The sequence below is a fragment of the Vespa mandarinia genome, chromosome 18 (assembly GCF_050613455.1).
Source record: "Vespa mandarinia isolate Hongniang chromosome 18, ASM5061345v1, whole genome shotgun sequence".
In the NCBI taxonomy this organism is placed as follows: Eukaryota; Metazoa; Arthropoda; class Insecta; order Hymenoptera; family Vespidae; genus Vespa; species Vespa mandarinia.
The window spans coordinates 3,716,598-3,737,500 of NC_140827.1; the positions used below are offsets into that span (position 1 = coordinate 3,716,598).

General features: G+C 31.6%; 2 protein-coding genes across 6 annotated transcripts in view; one reads left to right on the forward strand and one right to left on the reverse strand.

Annotated features, from left to right (window-relative positions):
- Arp5 (Actin-related protein 5) overlaps positions 1-14,271 on the forward strand; it is a 36,255-nt gene extending 21,984 nt beyond the window's left edge. The window contains exons 1-8 of one of the 3 annotated variants that reach the window (XM_035874705.2): positions 11,398-11,547; positions 11,610-11,788; positions 11,871-12,185; positions 12,252-12,532; positions 12,614-12,832; positions 12,943-13,244; positions 13,334-13,514; positions 13,590-14,270. In XM_035874705.2, coding sequence (XP_035730598.2) covers positions 11,686-11,788; positions 11,871-12,185; positions 12,252-12,532; positions 12,614-12,832; positions 12,943-13,244; positions 13,334-13,514; positions 13,590-14,213 — 2,025 coding nt within the window. In that variant the 5' untranslated portion in view covers positions 11,398-11,547; positions 11,610-11,685 and the 3' untranslated portion in view covers positions 14,214-14,270. Of the gene's footprint in view, positions 1-11,397; positions 11,548-11,609; positions 11,789-11,870; positions 12,186-12,251; positions 12,533-12,613; positions 12,833-12,942; positions 13,245-13,333; positions 13,515-13,589 lie in introns of those variants that run through there. The other 2 variants (XM_035874706.2, XM_085662427.1) reach the window with 2 other exon arrangements.
- Positions 1,936-6,371, reverse strand: LOC118445358 (uncharacterized). Of its 3 annotated transcripts, XM_085662428.1 has the most exons (4): positions 6,011-6,371; positions 2,543-2,926; positions 2,317-2,360; positions 1,936-2,235 (listed from the first exon to the last, which is right to left on the reverse strand). In XM_085662428.1, exons 2-4 carry the CDS (start codon positions 2,560-2,562, stop codon positions 1,994-1,996), a joined length of 306 nt encoding a protein of 101 aa, XP_085518554.1. In that variant the 5' UTR covers positions 2,563-2,926; positions 6,011-6,371; the 3' UTR covers positions 1,936-1,993. The 3 variants fall into 3 exon arrangements, 1 of the variants encoding a protein (XP_085518554.1); XR_014983197.1 differs by lacking the exon at positions 6,011-6,371 and having other exon boundaries at positions 2,317-2,446; positions 2,543-3,076; XR_014983198.1 differs by lacking the exon at positions 6,011-6,371 and having other exon boundaries at positions 1,936-2,252; positions 2,317-3,082.
- Positions 14,272-20,903: the final 6,632 nt, after the last annotated feature.

The following is a 20,903-nucleotide window of genomic DNA, read 5'->3' on the forward strand; positions in this document are numbered from 1 at the left end:
AGATTGTCTATTGTACTTCATTGTGAACAAAATCACGACTGTCAATTTCCGTCAACAAATCGGGCACCCATTGTATCGTTTGATTGACTATTAAATTATTTTCATCGACTTAACACAAACGTACTGTATTATTCCATTGAAATATAATGATTTATTTATATGTTTATCATATTCTCTCTCTCTCTCTCTTTCTCTCTCTTATATTTTCCATTCTATAACATTAAGATAGAAATTGATAATCAATTGATAACAAATATAAATATTTTCTTTTCGATGATATCGCGTTAGAAAATAGTAAAATAGGATTTTGTAAGAATCCTTTGAAATTCTTTTCTTTGGGATTCTTTTCGTGAGGGTTAACCTTGCGTAAAGGAGAGGAGAGAGAGAAAAAAATTAGGTCAAAAGATAATCCTATCTGTGTTTGATATAGTCCATTATCGATCGATATAAAGTAGTAGATATGTCCGCGTTGAATAAGAGGTCCAATGATTCGATCGAACTAAAAAAAAAAAAAAAAAAAAAAAAAAAAAGGAAGAAATAAAGAAGAAAAGAATGAAGAAGCGCTTCTTTCGTTGTCGTTACGGTCATCAAGCGTAGATGGCTCGTCGACCTGACACACATTTCATACAATAGAAGAGGAGAGAGGAGGAAAAAAGAAAAAAAAACGCGCGAGAAGAATGATATACATCTGTGAAAATGTTCGTCGAAAGGAGCGTGGTTGAGATCGATCGAGAACTCGGATTGTAAGAAGAAAGTAGCAAGGTTTAAACTAGAAGGATTGGAAGAGAGAGGGAAAGAGAGAGAGAGAGAGAGAGAGAGAGAGGAAGAGAGGATGCTGGGATACTGGGAAGCTCTTTTTCTATCGCGTCGATTTTTTTCCCTATGGAATATAACAACGTTTATTCTCTCTCTCTCTCTCTCTCTCTATGTTGCTCGAACGAACCTTTATATCTCTCGCCAGCTTTACTATGTGTTTCACATACTCGAATGAGTTTTACTATGTGTTATACATACTCAAAAAGATAGAGAGAGAGAGAGAGAGAAAAAGAGAGAGAGTCGTTCGAATTCGGTAGACAGAAAACAGTGATAAATGGTCAGGATTAGCCGAACATGTGTAGGTCGATAAGAAAATTAGGTTTTTTGTTTCTATTTTTTCTTGGTTTTCTTTCTTTTTTTTTTCTTGATATAACTTGAGATTTTTCTTATAAGGGGAAAGAAGGAGGCAGGGGGAAATCTTGCAGCTCTCTCTGTGTATCTCTTGTAACTATAGTAGGACGAAAAATAGACAGAAAGAGAAAGATGGTTGGAGTTCGCTAGCATCTAGATTGGACTGCATCTTTTACAATCGACTCGTGAATATCTTAACTTTCCGCGACGTGAGATTCCCAACAGGAGTGTAGGAAGAAACGTGCGATGGTGAAATGGAAAGAATTGCCATTGGATTGTGTGCAATGGCTAAAATGTACGAAAGAGAAAAATTCTCTCTCTCTTTCTCTCTTTTTGTAAATGGTGAGAAAATGGAGAAACGAACGCGAATTCACCGTAGACTTATTTTCTCTAACATCGATTCGATTCTCTTTTGACTTTTACAAATTACCAAATCGAAAGAACTAAGCGTAGACAATGAATATGTGCCAAATGATGGAGCTTCTAATCTTGCCTAGATTTTTCTTTTCTTTCTTTTATTTTATTTTATTTATTTATTTATTTATTTATTTATTTATTTATTTATATTTTTATTTTTTTTTTTTTTTTTTTTTTGTAGATTTTTATCAAAGTTATATTACTCCAATCCGATTATCGTGAAATTACAGATTCATGCATTTGTTTCTCTTTCATTTAATTTTTATAAGTGTATAATAAACGGATTATAGGTTTTAAAAATAAGATTGACAGGTTACATTAGATTTCCTTTTAATGAAAAGTAATAGGTTATATAAATATGCATTGACAATAAGAAAATTTATTAAGACAATTTATTTGATAGTGATGATTACTCGTCGATCATTGTATCGACTTTGTTAACGATCAGTCCATATCCCATTAAAGAGAAATATAATTTGATGATCCACAAGCAAATAGCAGCAATGAAAGTATCGACTTTTTCTGCGGCATAAAAATAATAATATCTGAATCTGTCGTAATAATATTTGATTGTCTTTGTCCATGATACTTTTCCGATCACTCGTGCATTACTCGTTCGTTCTTTATTATAGTATTTCCTTCCTTTTCGTTCTATCGATGATATACGTCTTTGAGAAAATAGGTATTTAACTTCGAATAAAAATAGTAACAATGATCATACGTATAACTTACTATTTCGTCTTGAAATCTCTTGGCAATTCTGGGAATTTGTCATCCTATATTATTAATAATAGTTTTCTTTAAAGACGAATAATAGGTCTCAATCGTATTAGAAATTGCTTAGAAAAATTATCAAGTATTTCTATGAAAAATTCGTTGAAAAAAAAATTAAATTGAATATCATTCTTTCACTCGAATCACTTTAGAGATAAAATGATTAGATCATAGATATAGATACCATGATATAAAACCGATCATGATGCAACTAAGATCTCGTAACGATTTTCACTTGTCGAAGATTTACGTTAAGTTGGAAAGGAAAGGAAAGGAAAGGAAAGGAAAGGAAAGGCAGGCAGGCAGGCAAACCCCTTTCCGAAATCCCAGATTATCTCTTCTTGAGTGCCACCTTCGGAAACACGAATCCAAAGAGGTAAGAGGTCGTTGTAAGGAGTCACGAGAAAGGAGCGTCGAACACGTTGGAAAGTTTTCGTTTTAAAGGTCTTACTAAGTTCTCTCTCTCTCTCATTTTCTGTCACTCTCTACGAGACGTTTTACACATGCCCCGATGTTCCCCGTTAGTAGAATTGCGCGACGCTCGAATGAAACGCGATTGGTCGAAATTCTGAACGTGAAAGAGTCGATCGTTAAAATCGAGTTATGTTATGCTTCGGAAGATATCGAAAGCGATAATCGTCGAACATTGATTACATAAACCGAACACTTTTGTCTTTTTCCTTTGTCTCTTTCCTTTTTCTTTGGATTTTTTTTTTTTATATGATCCAAACAAACGAATTAATCAACAATTAAATTTTATTATGAAGTATTAAGAAGAAGAAGAAAATGATGATGACGACGATGATGGTGAAATTTATTTAATTAAATCCATTTAGGAGATATCATGAAAAGATAATTAATTAAAAGACATAGGATCGTTCGTTGAATTTCCTTTATTATTTTATTTTGGTGAAGGAATAATATACTAGGCTCGAAATAACTTAACAAAAACGAGAGAACCGATGCGATATTCTTTTGGTAAACGAACGAAGAGAGAGAAAAAAGAAATAAAATAAGGAAGACGTAATCGGCATTGAATGAGAGAAGAAAAGCAGAAATTTTTGTAGAAATTGTCGCGATGAAAAACAATGACGTACACATCGTGAATCTCTCAATGAGAAGGTTCTCTCGCTCGATTTTAATTACAAACAAATCGAAAGTTCCAGTTAGATCGATCGTAAACGAGTATATATACTGAATTCGAATTCGCATAAATGTATTAATCAAAATTCTATCAAGATCGGCAAATAATTTCGATATCACGAGTCGATCGACGTATGTAACTATTTTAAAAAGTGCTTCGTCGACTTCGTTTTTATATTTTTCGTGAAAGTAATGTTACACACATGGAATTGCTTTCAAGTTAGAACACTTTTATAAAAAGTTTCTCTCTCTCTCTCTTTTTTTTTTTCTTTTTTTCAAAAATACGCCAAGAAAAACGTGGCTTCGCAAAAGAGTAATCAGGAAAGTCCAAAAAGGAGTTTGAGAGAAAAATAGAAGAGCTTAGAATACGAACGGTTATAATAGGTTAATAAAGTTTTCACGTTTAGAAAACACGTAACAGTTAACGATTAAAACGTTACCACGAACGCGTTTAAAAGGTTAAAGTTTCGAAGAGAGAAATAACGACGTTGATAAAGGGGAAAAAAAGAAAAGGAGAGAAAAGTTAAGTTAAATCGTTATCTCTGTAATTTATTTTTACGTATACATGAAAAAGATTATTTTTTAATAGCTTAGTCTTTCTTAGCCCGAAGGTCGAACGTCGCATCGAACTCCTTTCTAGAGGGAAAGATAAAAAGAATAACAAAAAAAAAAAAATTAAATAAAATAAAATAAATCAAAAAAGAAAGAAAACGGAAGGAAAGAAATGTGAGCTTTCACGAAAAACGCCCGAGATTTCGTCGATCGTGCGTGACTCGAGTACGACGAGAAGGATTCTCACTTTGGTTGGCTTTTTCTCTCTCTCTTTCTCTCTCTCTCACTCTCTTTCTCTCACATACACATACAGATACGCATACAGAGATGTTCTTCTTTCTGTCTTTCTATTTCTCTCTCTTTCCTTCATTCTCTCTCTCTCTCTCTCTCTCTCTCTCTCTCTCTCTTTTTCTCTTTCTTTCTCTCTAGGTGAATCTCTAGGAGTTTCTTGTCGCTTTTCTACTTCGTCATTCTGTCTCATGTCAAGCGACGATCCTGATAACTCTTTCTCTTTCTCTATCTTTTTCTTTTGCTTTTTTTTTCTCTTTTATTTTTTTTTTCTTTTTTATTCTTTTATACTTTTTTTCCTCGTCCAACTCATTCAAGTAATGAAAACGATACTATTTCTGTAAGTTTTATAGATTTGTTTTTTTTTTCTTTGCTTTCTCTCTCTCTCTCTCTCTCTCTCTCTCTTTCTTTCTCTTTTTCTTGTCGTTCCTTTTTTTGGCACTATAAAATGAATTCCACGAGCGAGTAATGTTTACTTTCTCTATTAAGCTCCATTTTAAAGAAAAAAAAAACAACAATGTTAACGAAATCATGGTAGTAGCAGCAGAAGAGTATCGTGTAAAGGGCTCATTCTATATACGATCGGAAAATATTTGCTTGTAAAATATTTGTTTGGCAATGATTTGTGAGGCACGGTTGAAACAAAACGGAAAAAAAAAAGAAGAAAGAAAAAAGGAGAGAAAAGAAAAACTACGCCTTTGTTATTCATCGTAAGTACGTCGAGTTTTTAATTGGCCTATGGGAGAGATCTTTTAATTAATCTACGATGATTTACTTATGAAATATATATTCATGTATATATATATATATATATGTTACCAAAAGTCTGAACAATTGTGTTCGAAGTAACTGTAATCTTTTGCAATAGTAAATTTATAAAATCATAAAATTTCATCGTTTGGTTCGATTTTCGAAGCAATTCGAAGTATCCATTTAGAAAATGAAAATGTTAGTTGGTATATCGAGTAATCGAACGAAGTCCTAGCAAGAAAATCATTTAGAAAGGAAGTAATAAGAGAGAGAGAGAGAGAGAGATAGATAGATAGAAGGAGAGAGAGTAACAAAACTCTCTCAACCAAGCTAAGATTATAAATGATCCGGTAATACGGTGGTACGATTCGATTTTCACAAGTGAAAGAGAAAGAGAAAGGAAGAAACGAGAGGGAGAGAGAGAGAGAGAGAGAGAGAAGCCTATATATCAAAAGCAAACGTTCGCGTCTTCGCGCGGCTGCAAGAGAATCGATTGTAACTTTCGAAGGGCCGATAATCTTTCCCTTAATTGAATAGCGAAAGGAGAAACAATAATTCAAATGTCTCTACCGAGAATCGTTCGTCCTTTCTACTCTTGGTGAGCTTCGATTACTTTCCTCTTCCTCTTCCCTTATCATCCTACCTACCCTTACATCTCTCTACCTTTACCCTTATCCTTCTTACCCTAACCCCTTCCGAAAATTTCTCCGCAAAGAGACGAAGAGAAGGAAAACGACGTCGTGCTACGAATTTGCTCCTACTGGTTCTGTCATTAATGGAAATCGTGATTCCCATTAACGTCGTCGTCGCCTTCGTCTTTATATATGATAACTTGTGGTCGATGATGAATGAAAAAAAGATATAAAAAGAAAAAAAAAATACTGAAAAATAACGTAGAACAATATCGATACCAAATTACCATACATATAAATTCCTCTTGATTTAATATTTTTATAATATAATATTCAGAGGAACGTTTACAAATATTTCTATCCTGCTCTTTTAATATAATATGCTCTTTTAATAAATTAATATAAAACTTGATATATGTATATCATGAGACAAAATATTGAAGGCAAACTCATTTTTTCTTTTTCGAAGTTAAAAAAATAGAGAAGGAAAATGAGAGAGAGAGAGAGAGGGGGAATATCGATCGGAGAACTCGACAAAAAACGAGAAACAAAATGTTGCGGAACTCGCGGAGAAATTGCGAACGAATGAGAGCGGTAAATCCGAAGGACCGCGATGCCGGACTTGCGTCACGACGATTTGCAGTCGGCGCTGCCACTAATTGCGTGTCAGCCCCGATGTTTTGCGTTTTATCTGACCTCCGCTTACGTGCACTTCTCTTTCTCTCTTTCTCTCTCTCTCTTTCTCTCTCTCTCTTTCTCTCTCTCTCTCTCTCTTTCTCTCTCTCTCTCTCTCTCTCTCTCTCTCTCTCTCTCTCTTTTGTTATCTCGCGGCTGTTAACCACAGCGTGAAAATTCTACATATCTACGATCTACATATGCGTACGTTGTATATACACTAGCGACCAATCAGCCAACGAAGCCTCGTAGCGTTTCTCTCGTTGAAAAATCTGAGGAAAGTACGAGAAATCATCGCAACTATTGTACGATCAACTTTTTTTTTTCAACCCTCGAGACACAGAGAAAATAAAAAGAAAAAAGAACATTAAAAAGAAACAACCTCTCATATGTGAATTCAGCATGAATATTAGAAAACAAATTGCTAAGAGTTGTAAAGTTAAATATAATATATTTAGCAGATTATACCATCCCCAGTATAAATCGATTAACGAAAGAAAAAAATCAAGGACTATATTTGACACGATGACAAGATAGTTAAAATAAGTGTGAAGGAGAGGGGTTGCAGAAAAAGTAAAGGAGTTGACAATGAAATAGAAGAATGAAGGGAAAAATGAGAGGGGAGTTAACAGGAGGCAGTTGAATTTTCTTAAGAAAGGCGTACACCGACAAATAATTCCTTAGAGGAGGCATTATCGCGATGAACAGGGATCCACCTTTCTCTGGTGAAAGACCAAACAACTCCTTTCCTTTTCGAACCTAAGAATCAAGAACAACCAACAACTAGAGGTAAGACAACTGGAGTCAACAAACCGGGTAAGACAGAGGAAAGCAACGAGCTATTCCTATCTTTTATTCCTTCTCTCTTTTTTTTTGAGAAAGAAAGAGAGAGAGAGAGGTACAGGAGATCTTATCGGTCATTGATTTATATCAGCCAGTTGTTCCTACGGGAACCTACCACCCACACCTGTCGCACTTTTCACCCTATTTTCTTATCCCTTCGTGCCGACTCCACCCCTCTAGAGAATTCCCCTACTCTGATTTTCTGTTTTATCGAGTTTTCTCTATCTCTTTCTGTTTGTCTATCTAATTTGTCTTTGTCTGTTCCCTTGTCTATCTGTCTGTCTGTCTGTTGTGTCTGTCTGTCTGTCTGTCTGTCTGTCTGTCTGTCTGTTTGTCTGTTGAATCTGTCTGTCTGTCTGGCTGACTGTTTTTTTGTATGTTTATTTGTTTGTTTGTCTATCTGTCTGTCTGTCTGTCTGTCAGTTCATCTACCTGCCTTTCTCTTTTTCTTGTTCTCTTTCTCTCTCTCTCTTCCTGTTTCAACTACTCTTTTCACCAACTATCTCTCGCTATCTCAAAAGCCCAAGTCTCGAGATTCTGTGAGGGATTCTGGGTTCCTATTGTTTCCCAACAAGGGGAGTAGTACTTACCTATACACCTAGATGTGACGTTACGCGAATAGACGTGGACGACCGACTAATTCGTCAGTCAATGGAGAGAGAGAGAGAGAGAGAGAGAGTCATCGGTAGAGCGAGTAATCAGGTCGGCTGTCATTAGAGATGGCGAACACAGTATGATCATCCTATAATCCTTACTCTCAGACAATATCGTTCTATGTTTCTTGATCGAACTATCAAAAACGATTAAAAATTTTATATAATTTTTCTATGACAACGTATAATATTAGATCGATATATTTAAGTCTACTCGCATAAACATATTTTTGTCGCATAATTGAGTGTTGGTCTTTGCTTTAATGTATTAATGAAAAATACATCGAGAAATAAGGGGCATGATAAGATATATGTGTATATATATATATATATACGTATAATGTATACATGATGTAATTTAATCGGTATGGAATTTAATTAATCACTTAATTCGTTGAGATGGTAAGGGTAGCAAACGTGGTAGAAAATTTCATCTCCTTCTTAAGAGAAAGAGATAGAGAGAGAGAGAGAGAGAGAGAGAGAGAGAGAGACCATTAATCCCTTATACTTATCTATAATCAGACGTACATATATATCTCTAGGTCGTTGCGTTGCAGTTTAGTAGCTCATCCCGATATAATTAATGTTTGATATTAATTAAGAAAATGTTTTATGTGTTCCTTACTTCGTTGCATAAATTTTCAATTAGATTTTCTTTAGAAAGTCGTTCTATGGCGATTAGTAGTAGCAGCAGTAGCAGCTTGGTAAACGTGGAAATGTAACGAGACGACGAAGCTCGAAGATAAAGTTATTTTTCTCTGTCGTTCTCTTTGCACACCACAAACTCGGTGGTTTCTATCCTCTCCACCTCCATTTCCTCCTCCTCCTCCTCCTCCTCCTCCTCCTCCCCATCACCTTCTTCTCGATCTTTCTTCTGTGATAATCCTCTTACCTTCCAATCTTTTATTTTCGTTTTTCCACTAGATACCGTTCTTTACCTTGTTCAGGCTACAACCAAGAACGGTTTTCTGGATAGAAACGTTAAGAAGATCGATAAAAGTCGATCGACTTGCAACGCGATTAATTTCTTTGTTTTATTTTGTTCTACATCTTTATTTTACTTGTTTATTTATTTATTTATTTATTTATTTATTTATTTATTCCCTTCGTCCAATCGATTCTTCCTTCGAATGAGTAATCTATGTAACACATTCCTTCGTTTGAATGAAAAGTAAAAGAAAAATAAAATAAAGATAAGAAAGGTAATAAGTATCGATAAACAAATTAGCTGAAAGGAAGCTACAGTAATCGCTATAGTTATTTCGTTAATTAATTTTTCTGACAGAGTGAAGAAATCCAGAACGATAGGAAATATAATTGATCGGGAATGCTTTTTCTCATTCTCTCTCTCTCTCTCCCTACCTCTTTCGCTAAGGATAAATTCTTATATGTTTTCCTCTCTTTTATAACGTTTCCTTTCTCTTTCTTACTCTATATCTTTCAAAGATTAAAAATATCGAAGTTAAGTGTCTAATGTACAAATTAATATAAATGAATTTTACTGTATTCTTTATTTATGTTTAGAAATCTAGAAAAAAAAGAAAAAGAAGAAGAAGAAGAAGAAGAAGAAGAAGGAGAACAAAAATGTAACAGCAAAAATGTCAAAATAGAAAAAGATAAAAGCACGTAGACGTGGAGAAGAAGTTTAGTGAAAAGTTTCTTGAGCTTGTTATGATAAATGCAGTGACACGTATTTTCACTGTGCTATACCAAGTTACAATTAGATGCTTCATTGAATATGTAAATTCGTGAGACTACAAGTTAAGCGAGTAAGCAACACAAGTCTGTTGAGAAACATGGTTAAGAAATAAAGTCGAGAGAGAGAGAGAGAGAGAGAGAGAGAGAGAGAGAGAGAGAGAGAAAAAAAGAAGAAGAAAGAAAAAGAAGGAAAGAAAAACAAGAAAGAACCAACTAAAATATTGATCTATTGCGATCCATCTACTTGCGTTCCTTTGACTTCAAAGTTAAAGTTTATTAACTTTTCGATTAGATCGATATAACTAATATAAATGCAAATAATATTAGAGAATAAACGAACTATTTTTTTTTTTTTTTTTTTGTTAATAAAAAATATAATTGAATCGAGAGAATATAAAAGAAGGGAAAAATGAAACAAAATGAGGGCTGTTGATTTATGAAAATGCTCTCTAATGATGATAATAATAATAATAATAAGTCATATATTTCCGTTTCGAGATATTTTTTGTACATTTCGAGTATGTGCATTGAATTATTTAACAATTGTAATGGCTTAGATCTACTTTCGTAATCGCCATCTCTCAAAAAGAGAAAACGATCTTTTTTTATAAAAAAAAAAAAAAAAAAATTGTTATATATGAAACTCTGTAAAAGTTCTTCGAGAGTATCGATTACCGGTCGCATATCTCTACTAGCATTTTCGTGTAATACTGAAAAATTAGTTAGAGTTTGGCCCGAAAGCTCGAAAGCGGAAAGCGCGTGAAAGTATCGTGAAAGAATTTGACAAAGTACGAAATCGATGCGCTCAAGCGCTCAAGCGCATCCAACCGACGAAAGCTTCAAGTTTGTGAAACTTTCTTCTCTCTTTCTCCCTCTCTCCTCTTTTTCTTTTTCTTTTTCTTCTTCTTCTTAAAATCTTTTTTTTCCTTCATCTTACACAAGATTTCAAAGAATTTTATTCGAGAACCCTTTATTATCGATCGATCGCCCGCCCGCGCGCGTGTAACTACAAGAGAGAAAACGCTAAGAGTGAAAATAAAAAGAAATTCAAGCCTCTCAAACGCGTTCCAAAGCGATGCAACTTTTTCAATCACGTTTGTTACATTTGTTTGAAAAAAAAAAAAAAAAAAAGAAAAAAGATCAATCACGTAGCTAAAAGTATTTTGTAGCTTTCGTAGGTCGCGTACGTACCGTGTGTAAGCATCGAAATTAGTTCGTTTGTTTATTCCACGCATTATCGATCGATCGATCGATCGATCTATCTATCTATCTATCTACCTATCTATCGAAGCCGACTCACTTTATTCCATTTCTTTTTTCCTTTTTCCTTGTTCTTTATTCCATTCAAAATGAGTTTGCCTGAAATTTTTAGAAAAATACGAACAACAATCACTTTTGCGTATTTAATACGATTACTTTTTTTTTAAGATAACTTAAAGAGATTATCGTCTTTTACATATTTATCTGAGAAATTTTATTTATAATATCAACTCAATGAATCACTGATAAAGGAGGTAAACTTTAAAGACAAATAATTGCATAATATTTATAATAGTAATTACTTTTTATTTTGTTGTAGACACAAAATTTTTTAATATATGATTATTATTGTACTTACTTTTTTTATTGTTTATATTTAATACTTTATTAAACAGTTGTATTTAATAAACACGCTGTAAAAAATATGGATATATAAATACACAGGAATAATTAATAGCAATGCTAAATAATCGTATAATAATAATTAATATTTTAACAAATTTGAATATTGTACTGTCACTACATGAGTCATTATAACCGGAAGTACATATATCGCAATATGGACAACGTAGTACAATTACGCATGTTTCAAACTCGCAATTTAATGTTGTGTGAAATTATAAAATTTATAAAGTTAATTAAGATTGTAAGGATATTATATTAAATAATATAACAACGAGAAACTATAATATAAGGTAATAAGTATTCTTAATGTACAATATATTTTTAATACTGTATTTCGAATTGTTTTTTGTAGTAGTAGATCAGTGACGTCGAAGAGGTTATGTTTACATACTCTCTTGTGATTTAACAATATATTTCAATTTGTGGATATGGAAATTCTCGAGTTAAAGGATGTGAAAGCAGTTCCAGATATAATTCATAATTATCCCCATAAAATAAAGGATGAGGCAATACCATTGGTTGTAGATAATGGTAAAAAATAATATTGCATTTAGACAATTGGATATATTTGACAGGATTCAATATTTTTTTCTGCACAAAATATCTATTGTAGGTTCATACAATTGTAGAGTCGGTTGGGCTACAGAAAAGGAACCGCAATTAATATTTAAGAATCTCATAGCAAAGCCCCGAAAGGAACGTGGTAAGAAGGACGGAGAACCTCAAGTAGGAAATGACATAGCAAATATAGAAGCAGTCAGATTTCAATTGAAAACTCAGTTCGATAGAAATGTTGTGACGCATTTTGAAGCTCAAGAACAAATATTCGATTATACCTTTACGCATATGGGAATAGATACAGAAGGATCCGTGAATCATCCAATTATTTTAACAGAAGCTTTCTTAAATCCAAATTATTCTCGAAATTGTAAGTTTTTATTTGAATATGTGACATTAATAAAGAGAAATTTATTGAATTGTATGTATATTTCAGTAATGGCAGAACTTTTATTCGAATGTTATAATGTACCATCCATAGCATATGGCGTAGATTGCTTATTTTCATATCAGCATAATAATTGTCCACCTGATGGTTTAATAATTAGTATAGGATACCATACAACTCAAATAATACCAATATTGGATGGCAAAGCGGATCCAGTCAATTCTAGAAGAATTAATATCGGTGGTTATCACATTACATCTTATATGCATAGATTACTACAACTTAAATATCCTGTACATGTGAATGCGATAACTCCAAGTCGTGCAGAAGTATGATTTTTTTTTTTTTTATCATCTTAATATCACGTTAGATTTGATCAAGTGGTATAACATACATTTCATAAATTGTAGGAATTGATACATGAACATTCAATGATCGCATTGAATTATCAAGAAGTAGTATCCAAGTGGGCAGATCCAGATTATTATGATGCAAATGTATTAAGAGTTCAATTACCTTATGTTGCACCTGCAAGTACTCCTGGTTTAACAATCGAACAACAAAAAGAAAGGAAAAGAGAACTCGCTCGAAGATTGATGGAAATTAATGCAAGGAAGAGGGAAGAAAGGGTAAAAGAAATTATTATTATTATTATTATTATTATTATTATTGTATGATTTTTTAGGTTTACTTATCTATGATTAAACATAGCATGAATTTGAAGTATTTATTTTAATAGTTGGCTGAAGATGAGGAACAATTAAATCAATTATTAGCCATACAAGATCTTTTGGAAGAAGGTGAAACGGATGAATTTGATCAAGCATTAAAAACTTATTCTTTGGCAAATGAGGCTGATCTAATAAAAATGATAAATAATTTGCAAGCGAAAGTAGAACGAACTAGACAAAAAATTGTTGCTGCAAATTCGCAAGAGGAGAACATTGTTATGGAAGATCAAAAACCAAAAATTAAATCAAGCCTTCAACCGAAAGATCAGCAGGACTTTGAAGAATGGATAGCTGGTGTCAGAAAAAGACGGTAAATGAATTGTGCGAAAGTCTATGAAAAATATGATAGATGAGAAGAAACAAAAAAAAAAAAAAGAAAAATTATGTTCTTTATTTTAGACAAGAAATATTAGATAAACGTATGGCGAAAAGACAACGTAGACAAGATATGGCCAAACGTAGAACAGCAGCGGCTCAGGAAAGAATGCGTATAATTAGTCAGCTAGCGAGGAAAGATAAACGAGACGATGATTTTGGTATGAGAGATGAAGACTGGGATGTATATAAAGTTATTAATAGAGTTAGTAAAGTTTCGTAATTATTTTATAAAACAAATACATGTATGAATAGTTAAAAATAATAGAATCTATTATAGGAAGGTGGAGATTCTGATTCAGAATTGGAGCAAGAAAAATTAATGGAACTTGAGGATGTTCTACGTCATCACGATCCAGAGTTTGATGGAGCTGGCTCTAGCGTTCCCATGATTCCTGGTGAAACCCATCAATTGCATGTAGGAGTAGAACGTTTAAGAGCAGCGGAATTACTTTTTCAACCTTCAATGATTGGATCAGTTGAAGCTGGCATAGCAGAGACTATTGAATTCGTTTTAAAACTTTATTCTCCTGAGCAACAAAAACGATTAGTAAGCAATGTTTTTCTCACCGGTGGACCAACAGCTTTACCAGGATTACTTGAAAGACTGAAACGTGAACTTAAAGAAATAAGACCATTTGGTTCTAACTTTCAAATAAACGTAGCGAAAAATACTAGTCTAGATTCGTGGTATGGTGCAAGAGATTTTGGTTTGAGTGGTAATCTACCAGAATACCTTGTAACTCGTAAAGAGTATGAGGAGAAAGGTGGTGAGTACTTGAAAGAGCACACTGCAAGTAATATGTATACTCGATCACCAGATCCCTTACCCATATTACAAGTTCCTGTGACATGCGAACAAGTAATCGTTGAAGATGCAATAATAGACGTTGAAATTGAATAAATAAAATTTAATTAATGAAAATTGATGATCAATTTACTAATACTTAATATCCACAAATTTAATAAAAAGGAATAGAATAAAAAATGATAAGTTTTTAATGGTTACTACTTTATTACACAAGTGTTTTTGTTCGTTCATTTTATTACGAACAAACTACATTGTAGTCTGTTTACTAATTATAATATACATTTCTTTTACATCGCACTTTAGCAGTCAGAGACAAATATTTGGATACATTTTTCGTTCTTTACTCTCTGAAAACAGTCGATATCTGTGCATAGATACTTTTTGGATGGCCTAAAAAATGTGAAAATGATCCCTCACCTTAGCAGCAGTTCAATTGATTACAGCGACCTCAGTATATTTCTTTGAGTTAATGTCTTGGCTTATGCTAAAATCACAATATCACATAACATATTGAAAATATCATTAACTCCATTGTAACATTTATCGCTAATATTAATGACCCTGCATATCTCATTGAGAGAAAAAGGAACGTCCTGCACAAAATCAAATCAAATCAAATCAAATCAAATCAAATCAAAGTAATATTCAATATCAATCAGATGTGCTATAATATATGAAAAACTTTTCAATATCCTGCTAAACATAAACTCATAAAACTATAGCAACAGAGCACATCTCTTCCATTAGTCACTTACATGTTGGTTTTTCTTTTTTATTTTTGTTTTTAATCTCTATACAATTTTTATTTCACTTCGTATTTATACACGATTACATTTCTTAACGTACTATATTATCAAGGAACAAATCACAAAGGTATTTCTACACACTTTAAGGGCAAAGTTGCAGATGTTTCCTGAGGAACTGTCCAATATATCAGATCAATTACATACACTTTATGATATCGATGAGATACATTGGATCAAATTTCCGATGGTTACAAAAGCTTATAGTAAAATGAATTCTTCTTCCTTTTCTTTTCTTTTTTTTTTCTTTTCTTTTTTTTCTTCTTATGTGTGTATATGTGTGTGTTGTCAAAAAACGCATGTCAAACATAATACAACAAATCCTTAATTTAAGTAATATCCATCGTTACTATCACAGGTTGAGGTCACCGCAGATCAATAGTGTTTCCAGGTATTTCAAATAATATACCATGTATTTTCATTGATAATACATGGAAGGTTTAAAAGCGCACATAAGTTTTGATGCGTGGAGGACACCTACGTAGTACACTCATTGTAATAAACTTGAGGTAGAATTCGATCCGAAAAAGTAGAACGCGCAATTTCTAATTACATGTGCTAAAAGTGAGGGGGTCTACTTTCTTTAACAATAATCTCTTATATTAATTAAAAATATATATACATATATATGCATATGTTGTATACATATATATATAGCATTGATATATTGCTGTATAATAATAATCATAATAGGAATAATCATAATTATAATCATATAATCATAATATAATAATCATTTGTAATAATAATTAACACAAATAGTTAATGTTAGATAATATATAAGGGCTGCATATACACAATAAGGTAATTGATGACAGTTATATACAGTACATACTTGCCTTAATTGTACCATCGTTATATAATCTAATGTCGGGTACTAATTAACATAAAAATAATGATATCTTGTTAATTACGATACTAGTAGTAATAATAATAATAATAATAATAATAATAATAATAATAATAATAATAATAATAATAATAATAACAATAATAATAGTAGTAGTAGTGATCACAATCAATCATCGTCACCATCGTCATCATCATCATCATCATCATCATCATCATCATCATCATCATCATCATCATCATCATCATCATCATCATCATTGTCGTCGTTGTCGTCGTTGTCGTATTCGTAGTCGTCATTGTCGTCGTTATCGTCGTCGTCGTCGCATCATTATTATTTCAATGTGATCATAATCATTTTATAATTTATTCATAAAATATTCTATTTTTTATTTATTTATTTTTTGTTATTAACGTATTTATTATGATAACTATGTATGCAGTATGTACTTAAGGAGGATGTGTTTAACCAGGATATGTCAGTGAAAACTATAATAGTAATATCAAGCGTCAACTTTTTCCTTTTTTGTTTTTCTTTTCTTTTCTTTTCTTTTTTTTTTTTTTCTTTTTTTTTTACCACTTTCAATGTCGCGACATTATTTTATCTTTTTCTTTTTTTTCCTTTTTTGTTTGTTTGTTTCAATTTCCTCAAAATCGCTATTACAAAAATGCGTTACTCGCATCTTACATTATAGGTACATAACATATATACCAGTGTAACTTATCTACGTTGTTGTTCATTGTCATTATATTAATTCCTTTTATTTTTCTTTTTTTTGTCGTTATTGTTTATTTAAGTATTTCCGAATATTATCTTTCTTTCTTTTTTTTTTTTTTTTTTTTTTTTATTCTTTATTAATAATTAATAATTTTTCTCTCCCGTCGCGTTTAACGAAATACACTAAAGATATTAATTCTCTTCTCTTTTTTTTTCTCAATCATACATACATCATACGTACATACATGCATACATATGTATATGTAACTATATACACGCTTATATACGCAACGTTCTCGTATTTGAGCGAATATACGTCATTATTAGAGGGGTATGCGTTACGAGTATTTGAAATTTACATTCCCCTATCCAATATCGATTCGAGTGCTTCAATTTGTTTTATATACGCATCGTTTATTTAGTTAAAAAAAAAAAAAAAAAAAAAGGAAAAAAAAGAGAGAAGAAGAATCACCGAGACAAAATCTCCATAGATATTCGAAGACAAACATTTCAAATTACTTAAAGTCGTTCGTTTTTTTTAGGTCGAACAATTGATATTATTTACATAAATGGAATTTATTTGAACGAATTTAAGCACTCGATTTGGCTCGACATAATTGATCGTTACACGATACAATCATCGAGAATTACTCATACATCCTTCACGTACATACATATCATGTCTCTATATGTAAAACGCGCTTGGGCTTTTAAAACGCATCGTTTTTAAATTATTTATCATCATATGTATGTATGTATATAATTTTTTTTTATTTCGGTGGTTTCTATTTTTTTCTTTTGTTTTCTTTCTTTTTTTTTCTTTTTTTTTTTTTTTTTTTTTCTTGAAAATCGTGGTGTTGTTCTATCAGGGCAACGCAAAATGCCAACCTCAATGGATGGCGAATATCTCTATCTGCCCTGCCGCTGTTTGTTTTTTTTTTCTTTTGTGTTTTAGTATTGTATTTTTTTTATTATTACTTTTATTGTTTTTTTATTTACTTTTTGTTTGTTTGTTTGTTTATTTGTTTGTTTGTTTTTCTTAATTTTTTTTTTTTTTTTTTTTTTTTCGTTAAATTCGTCGACACGCAATTTCATTCTCGTTAATCAAAGCTTTAGGCACCATATTTTCTTTTTTTTATTTATTTATTTGTTTGTTTGTTTGTTTTCGCTCATGTTATTTTTTTCTTCTTCTTTTTTTTTTTTTTTTTTTTTTTTTTTCTTTTACATTAGACCCCGAGAAAAATATTAGCGATAAAGTAACGCTTACGTACTATTACGATTTAATACGTGCCGAAGAAGGGCAAAAAGAATTCGTGGAAAGAACTTTTGAATCGGTGGGAGATTAGAGAAATACCAAAAAAAAATATATTAGAATTAGAATTATACATAGGACTATCGAAGTGAATAAGATATTCGGGAAAGAAATATGATTGAATGAATGAACTAATTAATTAAAGACGGAGGAAGACGATTTCTTTTTATATATATATATATATATATATATATATATATATATATATATATATGCATAATATATACATATATCACGCATGTGAAATATACGCGGAAATTACGTAACTATTGCGTGAGTATGTTATATTTTTTTTTTCTTGTGTGTGCAAACTGTGTGATCTGTAAAAATATAATTATTTCTTATCTTTTTTCTTTCTTCTTTTTATTTTTGTTTGTCTTGTTTTTTCTTTGTTTCTTTTTTTTTTTTTTTTTTTTTTTTTTTTTTTTTATAGTTCGTATCCCAAAAATGTTCTATCAGATTTTACGTTCAGAAATTTCAGCGATTTCTTTTTTTCTTTCTCTTCTTTTTTTCTATTTATTTATTTTTCGTTAATATCTAGGGTTATTACTTTACGCTTGACTTTTTCCCGGCATTCGGCGTTTCTTATTTCTTCGTTTTATTTAATTATTTAAATTTCATCAATATATATAAAATTCAATTCGACGTTCAAATCTGTGACAAATCATTCGGCTCCTTTTTTTCGTTCTTTCTTTTTTCTTTTTTTTTTCTTTTTTTTTTCTTTTTTTAATACACAACATGCAAAAAATCCTTTTTACCACTTCGGCAATAATTACACACATACTTCATCATCGTGATCATCATCATCATCATCGTCGTCGTCGTCGTCGTCGTCGTCGTCGTCGTCGTCGTCGTCATCGTCATCGTCATCCTAATCCAATAAGAATGAAGAGAACTACAAATTTTATTGTCGAAGCAGTTTATCGATTAACTGCCGAAATTTCTCACGCTGAAAATCGTCTTATTGCTGTCTTACACGTTAATCGGGGCTAATATTCTTTCTCTCCAATTAATCCGTAAATCCGTAAGAAAATGAAAAACGAAACAAAAATAATCTTTCATTGGTTCGACCCATCCCTCTATCTTTTTCTTTACCTAAGCTTTTTCTTATCATCCACCTCTCGCCCCCGTCAGAAATTTTATAAATGTTTTTTCACTTTTTATTTTTCTTGAAAACATAATAAGTCTCTGTCTGTCTGTCTGTCTATGGTGTTTTATGGTGTTACAAAAGCAAAGCCGGAAGTGCGTGTCATACCATCATTTATGTGGTTTATATATCCATAAACACACACACGATAGGGTTGGACGATTATTCATTCATTCATTCATTTATTTATTTATTTATTTATTTATTTATCTATTCGTTTATTTATTTATTTATTATTTATACGTACGTGTGGGAAATTTCTTCTACACATTTCTAAAAATTCATTCCATTTCATTTTTATATTTTTCTTTTCGTTTCTTTTCTCATTTCTCTCATTGTTCATTTTTCATTTCGCATTTTCATACGCAGGCCTCTATAAAATTTACGATAGCACGGTAAAACCTCTATATAAAAATAATAGTCTATACTACGTAAAACGTATTATTATAAAAATAAATGGCATTGTACTCTGCTAAAGAAGCAAAAATTTTACAGGCGAGTAATTGTCGAGCGACGCGAGGATCGATTTCCTTTCCTTTAGAGTATTCTCTTTTTCCTTTTTCTTTTTTTTTTTCTTTCTTTCTTTTTTCTTTCTTTCTTTTAATCAAACGATCTTATTTCTCGTAAAAATAATTTCCATGGTCTAATAGCGTCACCCTTCTCAAAGTGTCCTCCTCTATGTCCTTTACACCCTCAATCATCGTGTTCCCTCTCCAAAAAATCGTATTAATTATTATATCACGTGCTGCTCTCTCGTTATCAGAGACATTTTCCAACGTCCGACCCATCGCCGTTTTATAAGCAGGACACTGCTCATGAACTCGATTACATGATATATATATATATATATACACATATATATGTACTATACATATATATCGTAATATGTGTATATATGTATATAGATAGTTAGATAGCACGCATCGTGAATTATCTTATTAGGAAGTATATTTCCAATGTCGAAGGCTAATCATATATCTTCTTTCGTTCATTCCTTTTTATTTTGTCTTTCCTTTTTTTTCTCCATTTCATTCATTTATTTATATTTTTCCTCGCGACACTAATTATACCATAGAAATGAATCGTTTATATCCGTGAAATGTTTACGTGTATGCCAATAAAAAGATAATTAAACTATGAAATTTTTGGCGGGGTAATCAAGTGAGGGGGGGGGAATACGAATTATTTTTTTTCTTTTTTCTTATTTTTCTTTTGGTTTTTTTTTTTTCTTTTCATTTCTTTTTTACAATATTATCCATGTATCTTCTACGTGTATACGTATATTATCTAAATTTGTACTGCGACTTGTGTGTGTGTGTGTGTGTGTGTGTGTGTGTGCTATTCTTAATTTTCTATTACGTACGTGCGTTTTATCAGTAGGGAATAGTTGGTTTAATGACAAAAAATTGGTCGATTATCTTTCATTATTACTTCATTTTTGGTTATTTTTCTTGAAGGACGCGATTTCGTTAATATTGCAAGGATACTTTTGTTAATGTATATTAAAAATCGTTAAGGAAATTATCTCAGAAAAATTTTGTTCATTTCTCATATAGTATGTACTTGGATCTTTTAATAAGAATAGATTATTGGAGAATGTGATCATATTCACAAATGTAAATATGTGTAAGTGTGGCTTTGTGGATGTGTAAGTTTATTGAAAAACCCATCAAAAGGAAGATCCATTTAATATGATTCCTAAGAAATTTTCTTTCTTGTTTTTTTTTCTTTTTAATAAAAATTATTTATATATATATATAATGTGTGTATGTGTGTATATATATATATAATTACTCGGAGAATTGTGTTCAATTGCTTTTGTTTTTTGTTCTCGTTGATAAAGTAGAACGTAGAAATCGATTTTTCTTGCAGTTTGATTTCTTCTTGAAATTTGGGTTTATTTTTTGATTGAAAAAAAAATAAAAAAGGAAAAAATGGGTACAAACACGTGTAA

What these genes read in the sequence shown, in the direction of transcription:
- LOC118445358 (XM_085662428.1), bottom strand. Translation starts at nt 2,562, where the DNA reads ATGATCGGTTTTATATCATG. An exon ending in ATGATCGGTTTTATATCATG is followed by an intron (nt 2,361 to 2,542) that starts GTATCTATATCT and finishes TTAATAATATAG; the next exon opens with GATGACAAATTCCCAGAATT. An exon ending in AGAGATTTCAAGACGAAATA is followed by an intron (nt 2,236 to 2,316) that starts GTAAGTTATACG and finishes TATCATCGATAG; the next exon opens with AACGAAAAGGAAGGAAATAC.